At 43.2% G+C, this 8,972-nt stretch overlaps 1 protein-coding gene across 3 annotated transcripts in view; it reads left to right on the forward strand.

The window, feature by feature from the left end:
* Positions 1-8,617, forward strand: part of Prdm6 (PR domain containing 6) — a 111,950-nt gene extending 103,333 nt beyond the window's left edge. Inside the window, exons 7-9 of one of the 3 annotated variants that reach the window (XM_011246904.2) lie at positions 869-1,045; positions 4,825-5,000; positions 7,668-7,751. In XM_011246904.2, coding sequence (XP_011245206.1) covers positions 869-1,045; positions 4,825-4,972 — 325 coding nt within the window. In that variant the 3' untranslated portion in view covers positions 4,973-5,000; positions 7,668-7,751. Of the gene's footprint in view, positions 1-868; positions 1,046-4,824; positions 5,001-7,667 lie in introns of all 3 variants that reach the window. The other 2 variants (XM_017317889.2, NM_001033281.3) reach the window with 2 other exon arrangements.
* The last annotated feature ends 355 nt before the right edge of the window (positions 8,618-8,972 follow it).

Consider the following 8,972-nt stretch of genomic DNA (forward strand, 5'->3'; position numbering starts at 1 on the left):
CCACATGTCAGCTTACAACCATCTGTAAGCATTCCAGTGCCAGGAGATCTAACACCCTTTCTGGCAGCAGGTATACATGTGCACATACATACATACATACATATATTCAACATACATGTTTAGAGGAAGAAGAAGAAGAAGGAGAAGACAACAACTTAGTAGATAAATATTTAGGGTGGGTGAGAAGTCAGGATCTCTTTTTTAAAGAGACACACATGGTACAGGTCTGGGTTCATCTTTAGTAGACCCTAAGGCAGTTTAATATTTACTAAAGTGTGCATGCAGCTTGGCAGCTTGCCCACTTATTTCCCCAACACTTGGAATAAGGTTCAAACACCCTATGATGACCTTGGCATCAATGGCTATATCCTTTGAGGACATTTTGTCCTCTGTTGTCTGTGCCAAAACCGTGATAATAGCAACTGCTTCCCCTGTCCCACTCAGAGGATTACTGTAAAGATTAAAGTAGATAATTAATTTTAAAGCACTTTGAAAAGTAAAGGATACTAGAGAGCCATAAAAGACAATTATGTATTTTCTTTTGTACTGTTTGGCTTAATTAATCCCGTGCTAACGTCTGTAAAGTTTACAGACGTATGCCAGTATTTGCCGGTGGAGAGATTAAGACCATCAAATAGCTGCTTTTGAAACAGTATGATTAATACAGGAAGGGAATGCTTGCCTGTGAGTCGCTGTGTCTCAGCAGCTCTGTGAATTTTGTTCCTGCGACAACAAGTAGCAGAGCTCAGCCGCCAGTGCTCTGAGCCTGTCTTTAAAGAGGATTGAATGTCACCAGAGTCATGGCCTCTTTCCTCCCAGTGCTGCCCGACTCAGGAAGCCATGACCAGTCACTCTCTGTTTGTTTCAGACCCTACCAGTGTGGCCACTGCTCACAGTCCTTTTCCCAGCCGTCAGAACTGAGGAACCACGTAGTCACTCACTCCAGTGACCGGCCTTTCAAGTGCGGCTACTGTGGCCGTGCGTTTGCCGGAGCCACCACCCTCAACAACCACATCCGGACCCACACTGGAGAAAAGCCCTTCAAGTAAGTACTGGCCAGTTGTACACCTTTGGTTTTTTTTTCCTTATCTTTCTTGGAAGCTGCCAGACACTTGCTCCGCTCAGCCCAGCTGGTAGAGAAGGCTGCTTGTCATGTCAGTATCTGCGCTAGAAGAGGTTCTCCTGGGTTTCTCAGCTGACATTTGGAAATGAAGTATGGAAAGCTACACTGGTCCTGGCTCAAGGTTTGCAACTTCTGGCCATCAGCAGGCTCCCATTAACCATTGAAGAGAATGGTCATAGTTTAGGATGCTTGAATAATCCTCTTGGAGAATGTGACTCCGTCGTGAATCTAATGAGGGTTTCTTGTCACTTATTAGAGTGTGAACCTATGATGGCAGACAACTTGTGGCTCTTTAGCATAAACTTTGGAGCTTAAAACCATCAGGCTGATGAAAATCACAACATAAACAAAGGGTATATTGAAGTTTTTGGTATTCAGAGAATGTGGGTAAGGGCATTTGAACAAAAGTGTGTTTCAACATATAATTCATTAATCAAGGCAGCAGACATTTGAACTATGCAAAATGGCCCACCCACCCATCTATCCACCCTCCATCCATCCATCCATCCATCCATCCATCCATCCATCCATGTGTTCATACAATACAATGACCTACTTTTCCATTGGTTACCCTGCTAGGCACAAGAGATACAAAGGTGAATGAGACTCTATCCCTTTCCATCTTTACTTTGAAGACCTCACCCTCTATCAGTCAATCAGTCAGTCAATATAACATGGGATGAAAAGTATAACAAGCTGTGTATATACAGTGTTGAGGAGTATCAGAGAAATGGAATCATTAGATATGTTTAGCATGTATACTAAAGGATCATCAGAAGTTCATCAGACAAGGATGAAGGAGAAGAGGCTATTACCTGGAGTTCAAACCACACATGACTAATGATGGTCTCAGAATAGTTGGACCCGTGAACTCTTTTCTCTTAACACTATTACATTTCTGCTTGTTTCCTGTGCTTGCTTTCCCTTCTTGTGAAAGAAAATTTAAAAACACGGATAGCCAGCCATATTTACCTTCTGTAGGACAAGCTCAAACAGAACAGGAAGTGATTCTGGCAGTAGGAGACTAAACTTGCTTGGTCTCAGCCAAGAAGTTTCTCATTCTGTGCTCATCCTGAGGCCAGGTACTGCTCATGGTAACAGTGTACTATTGGTACTGTCATAGGGACCAGCCTGCCTCACTGGTCTGTCATCCAAGGGAGGGGCTCATAAAAGCCTTTACCTCTATCTATCATCCTTTAAAAAATATTAATTAATTGATTAATTCTTTTTGTGTGCGTCTGCATATATGTGTTGTGGTGTATGTTTAGAGATCAGAAGACAACTTGTAGGAGCTGGTTCACTCCTTCCGCCATTTGGATCCTGAGGATCAAACTCCAGCTGCTAGGCTTGGTGGCAAGCACCTTTACCCGTAGAGCCATCTTTCTGGTCACTCCACCTTTGTCACCTGTGTTCCTTTAATGATTTAATTTGTTATATTAATAGTAAAACACAGTGATGGTCTCTGTCTGTGTACTTGCTTACTACATAAAGTCTTCTGGCTAAGTGGGACAGGATGGTTCCTAAAAAAACAAACAAACAAACAAATCAAACATACCAACCAAGCTCTGTCCTCGGAGGATGCAATAGTCCAAAGAGGCCTCATTTTTCTAATCCATAGAGGGGCTTAAAAATTACCTGCCTTGGGTGTTTGTGGGCTGCTTGATGGATGCTGTCATCAGGCCCAATTCTCAAGGGCTCATAGATTCTGGCTTTGCAGCTGGTCTGGAGGTAGGAGGTAACTGTGCCACTTTGAGAGAGTTTGGGAGGACCGAGGACCGACCCCATTGGTCCCGTGTATTAGAGAGGGAAGCCGAATGGATCCAGTGCTGGGCATCAGATTGATTTTTATCTGTTGTGGTGTAAATAGATTTTAGTAATTAATTGAAGCAGTTTGAGGGTCAAGATGGGAAATAGATTTCTACTAATGTTAAGGTGTTACTTATATGTAACCTCGTTGGCTCCACTCAATTTTTTCCTTTAACATCTTGTTTTTGCCATGTTTCCAATAGGGTTGCCATCTTAACTTAATTTTAATTCATCAGAGTAATATTCAAAGTGCTTTAGTAATTGTCTTTCCCCTCCTTTCCGACAGCATTGCTCTTTTGTTCATGCCTGCTTTCAATTCTGGGAATAACAACTGAACAAAAAGATCACGAAGCAGCCAGGTTGTTGGATAGCATTCTATCTGGCCGTTTCAGTGTGGTTTCTTCTTGCTTTTGGCAAAATAGCCAGGTGTTATCGTACTTGGGGGGCATTTAAAATGATCAAATTATATATAGGCCCAGAGGAGAGCTGAGTGCTTGCTTAACTTTGCAAGGTTTAAACATCTTCTAGGAAACAGAAAGCTAAATCCTTTAGTGTATACAAGATCTATCAGGGTTGTTCTATTGCAAAGGAGTTTGAGAATCTTCTAACCCAGCCCATGGATACCCAACCCATGGACATTTGTAAATATTATGAAGATATCCTTTTACAAGCTTATAAAACAAACATTAAAAAAAAACTTTCTGTTGCAGATTAGTCAATAAAAATGGTTTCACCACCACAGTTAATTTTACTACTTCAACTAATGGGCATTGGCTTAAACAACGTTGAAGAGGCTGAAAAGAATCTTGTAAAGATGTACAAACCTAAGCTGTAAGCCCAAGGCAACTTCCACATAGATGACCCAGTGGCTTCATCCCCAACTTGGCTTCTTGATCCAAGAGGTCTTCTCAGCATCTCCAGGATGAGCAGAGACCAGGTCTGCTGGGCAGGAAAAGTAATTTTTTGGACTTAGCTCTGCTGCTCAGAACTTAGCTCGAGGGACATGGAAACTGCTAGGCTCCCAAGGGGGGCAGGCAAGTGGTAGCGCAGGGTTAGGATTCCTGCAGGCTTCGCCTCACATCTGATTACCTGGAACCTCCCTGGAAGAACCTATGTTCTAAATTCTAGATAGACCCTGAACCTGTCAAGAGCTAACCTAGGCTGAAGACTTGGAATTTCCAAGTTAAAGACTTCCCATAAGAAAACAAACAAACAAACAAACAAACAAACAAACAAAGGACTGGTTCAAAGGCTTTGGCTTTTAGTTTTAGCTATGTGAGATGGAAGTCTTGGGACACAAGGAGGAAGGGATCATTTGACATTACAGCAATGGTCAGGCACTGTACTGCAGGGAAGCTAGTTGGTGGCGGTAGAGGGCTCTCAGTGAGGACTCATTGCTCTCTCTCTTTCCCAAGGTTTGGGTTAGAGGATACATTTGACCTGGGAAGCTGCACAGTCAGGCCAGGACTTGCCGTAGGAGACTCCACTGATTTTAGAAGCAAGGGAAAAATACTCACCACGATGTTTTTGCCTTCAGTAAAGGGAGTTTTTTGTTTTTTTGTTTTTTTCCAGGAGAAAAAAAAAAAGGAAACAAAACAGAATTCTAAAGTACATCTACTATTTAAGCAAGACATAGACAAAAATCAAAGTAACTCTGAACATACACACTAAGCATTTGCCATGTACGAAGTCCTGGGCAGTTCGGTCCAGTTCAAGTATTTTAATGGCACACGGCAGATGCACAGAAAGATTCTTGCAGGTTCTCTGTGTACTAGAACCTTGCATCACCTTGTGATGTTTCTATTCAGGTGGTCCATTCAACCGCCACCGTTACAAAAGAAGGGTGTCAGATGGGAAAGGGAAATCAAGGCTAATTAAGACTCTCGTACCCGTAGGAAGTTGGGGACTTTCTGTTTGCTGAAGCGTTTGGAAGACTTTCCACACGTATGTGTCCGTGATGTTCCCTTCAAGGCTGTGACATCAGTGCCCGTGCCAAGGGAAGGCACAAGATTGCAATTCAGGGTTAAATGGCAGCTCAGCTGAAGCCATCCTCTGACCTCCCAGAACCAAGGTACTTGATGGAGTAGGTCTTTCTAATGAGTTCCATGAAGCTGTGGAATTAAATAACTTATAGAGATTTCTCATCTAGAGTTTAGGACAATGGATATAAAACTGAAACCCCAGTCTTATTTTTAAAAAAGATAATTCTTATAGTTATAAGTCTTTAATTTCCCAAATATATAAATCCTTATTCTCAAACCACATAGATATTATGTCTAATAATCCGTGTTTCCCAAGGAGAGGAAATTCCCCAGGGTAGGATCTAAATTTAAATAATTTCTCCACATCTGCATGTTATTTTCTTCAGTTTGATGACTAGATATGATCTTTGCCTGCAAAGGAGTGGTCTTCTTTCAAACCCTGTAGATTGGGAAAAATTTTTTTTGATGCTTATAATAGATTGCTCTATGCCCAGAAATCTCACTGAGCCATTTAACCAAATCCTGGAGAAGAATGTGCCTCTCCTCTTGCTGTCCTCATCCTGCATGGACATTGGAGTAGCACACAGAGCTTTAGACTTCAGCCTTATGTAAAGCCCTGGGGCTTCTTCTGCATGAATTCTTCACATTTTAATATACAGGATGAGCAGAGCGAAGGCACAGCCAGGCAAATTGTCATTCCTCGCAATTGTTCAAACCATTTTTGCTCTCCTTGAAATTGATCCCACAACTTCAGAATTAAAAAAAAAAAAAAGAAATATAATAATTCGAGAGTTTGTCAAGCCGTGAAAGGTAGTATATTTTAACACACTAATCCAGTACCTAATCAGTTCTCTAATAAACAATCAGCAGTTCGCTGGCCTGTCATCAGCACTCCTGGAGCTCCAGAGAGGGGATGAGCTGCCCGTAGACGTTAATGAATACACCAAAAATCATTAGGTGATCAATACTTCTGAGTTATTTTCATTGAGCTGATAGGTCTGATACATTAAAGCTGACATTATACATTTGTCAAGATCACCGTGCAGTTTTTTAAACAGTGGAACAGGCTGCTAAAAATATTCCCTGAAAGACAATCAAAGAAACACAACTTCTTCATCCTTGCACCCTCAGCTGGCACAGCTGGAAACTTTAAAGCAGAGGTTCTCAACCTGTGGGGTTGTGACCCTTTTGGCAAACCTCTATCTCCAAAAAACATTTACATCACGATTTTTAACAGTAGCAGAATTACAGATATGAATATAGAACTATACTATACTATACTATATAGTAGCAATGAAGATAATTTTATGGTTGGAGGTCACCACAGCATATAGAACTGTATTAAAGGGTCACAGTGTTAGAAAAGTTGAGAACCACGACTTTAAATCACATAGCCAAACTCCAGCCTCCCGGCAGTCCCAGGCACTTGAGAATCTCTAAGCTGGATGGATATGCTCTATTTCGCTAGCTACTTCTGTACAGGATTTACGAACGAGGAAACTGGAACGCTCCCCAGATAATGGGATGTGTGGCTTCCTCTTCTGTTGCAGGACAGTTGGCTTTCTCCAGCTTGCTCGTGCCCAGGCTCCAACAGTGTAGGGTTCTGAGAGCCAGTGAGCTTAGAAGGTTGTTGGAGCTCCTCTTGATTGCTCTTGGGATTGCCAGTGTGGCTGTCCAGTCTGATCTTGCTTGAGGTAGCCCAGACAAGTAAGGTGGTGATGGGGGAGTCACTGTATAATCCAGGTTGCTGCCATGGTGTGTGTGTGTGTGTGTGTGTGTGTGTGTGTGTGTGTGTGTACAGAGTTAAGTACGGCAACCACAAAAACAAGATTATGTGTGCCTGTTATGTTTTCAGTAGATTAAGTAACTAGGATGTGAGAGTGGGTTTTGTGGAAGACAGGAATTGGCTCAGGTTCTCTGGATTGCAGTCTTTTTAGCAAAGGAGAGCACTTGAAGCACAATGCCTGCTTTCTCCTTTCAGATACCTGGGCCCACGTGTATATTATATACTGTACTCCCTATAAGGTTGAGCCCTTGCAACCACCCCAACATTCTGATTCCCAGGTTTTCTGAGTCATCCTATTTTCAACAAAGCAAACTCTAGTCTTAAAGTATTTTAGCCCTAAAGTTGCTTCGGCTGTGACACTGTAATTAGCATTAGCAAAAAAAAAAAAAAAAAAAAAAAATCAGCCACCTATACATATTCTTCCACCCCAGCTCTTCCCCCGACTCCCAACTCTACCTTCATCTCCTACCCCATCCCTGAAAACGAAGGCATTGCTTCCACAAGTTCCCAAATTTTGCGATGATTCACTTTCTGGCCGTTGATGCTGAGGGGGAGTAGAATTCTGGGTTTTAAATTAGCAGCAGGTGAAATTCTATTTGTCATCAATTTCTCCGTGGGGTTACAGAGCAGAAAACTGCAGACAAGCTGGAGCTTTGATGGCTCACTCCTAAAAATCTCTTTTTGTTCTTTATCTATTTGAACTGACAGTGATCAGAGCGGCAGCAGGACAGGGCTCTCTGGAGAAATCACCTTCCCCCGGCCTATTGACAGGCCCCTCTGTTCCACATCAGACGGGCTTTGTCCCATCCCGGGCATCCAGGCCTTGGAAGGAGCCACCAATTAGACCTCTTGAGCCAGTAAAGTCTGAAGCCGCTTTGGAGTGTCTGTTCTGATTAGTCGCGATGAGAGGAAGCCCATCACCCCGAAGGCCCCGCACCCTGGTCTCAATTTTCTCTCTTGCCTCCACCAGGTGCGAGAGGTGCGAAAGGAGCTTCACCCAGGCCACGCAGCTGAGTCGACACCAGCGCATGCCCAATGAGTGCAAGCCGATAACCGAGAGCCCGGAATCAATCGAAGTGGATTAACTGATTGACTGGCCGGAATTAAACAGCAAGGAAAGTCATGATTAAATGTCACGGACACTTAAGCAAAACCAAAGATTTCCTCTGAACAACTTTCAATCAGTCCCAGAAAACCAAAAGCAGTAATAAAATAAGTAAGATGTTAAGAGATATTGATCCTGGCGTGGAAGTCAGACCAGGCAAGAGATTATTTATTTATGACTAGGGATGAGACAGATTTCCGTGGACAGCTCACCTGGGATGGCTCGTGTTTCCAGTCCCAACCGTGTGTTTGCTTTATTTCTAAAAAAGCTTTTTAAAAACTGTTATTTAATACCAAAGGGAGATTTCTCTGCCCTCAGCTGTAAGAACGCACAGGGACTTGACTCTCGTCGCACCTTTTTTTTCTAGTAGCATGTTTCAAGGGGACCCGTTCTATGGCCTTCCTCCTGTGGAGGCCTGGCTCGCCCGATGTTGGTTACCCCAGCAAGGAAGGCTTGAGGCCCAAGCAAGAACCCGGCTGAAGCAGCACCGCCGCTGCCTGTAGCCTTAGAGGCAGCCCAGTTCCACAGTTTCGCTCCTGATGCACTTTGATGGGGCTCTTCCCACCCCGCAGCCTGGAACTGAAGCTGGAAAAGGAAGAAAATGGTTTCAGACGCAAACGCAAAGGACGAACGAGGAGGACTTGCTTTGTCCTGTCCGGATCTCACACACATTTAAAGTGTACGGAGCTTCATAATACAATATATATTGTTCTGAAGCAGCTAGTCGAGAAAAAAAAATGTTGGTTTCAATAACATTTTAGCTTAAGGAAAAAAAAAATGAAAAGAGAAATAAAGTTCTTTGGTCTGAGGCTGAATCGAAGGTGTTAGGCCTCGAGTGATTCCGCTGTCGTCGTTTCTGGGCGAGGGATGGATGCTAGAATCATCACGTGCGGACCCACTGGCAGATTCAGTTTGGGCAATGGCATCTTCCTCACGCAGGGAAGCCCTGGACGCTCCTTCACTCCCTGCTAAGTGTGGCAGAATTATTGCCAAAGAAATATGAAGGAGATTCAGCCAGACAGGAAAACATGTGAGAAGTTAGCCTAGCAAAGGGTGGGTTGGCTCAGACGGCCAGCAGTAACTTCTGTTATCAATAGAGATCACCGTTTCCTCTCTCAAGATTGATTAGTCAAAAGAAAAGGAACCGTGTATATGCTTGCGATGTTCAAG

The sequence above is a fragment of the Mus musculus genome, chromosome 18 (assembly GCF_000001635.26).
Source record: "Mus musculus strain C57BL/6J chromosome 18, GRCm38.p6 C57BL/6J".
In the NCBI taxonomy this organism is placed as follows: domain Eukaryota; kingdom Metazoa; phylum Chordata; class Mammalia; order Rodentia; family Muridae; genus Mus; species Mus musculus.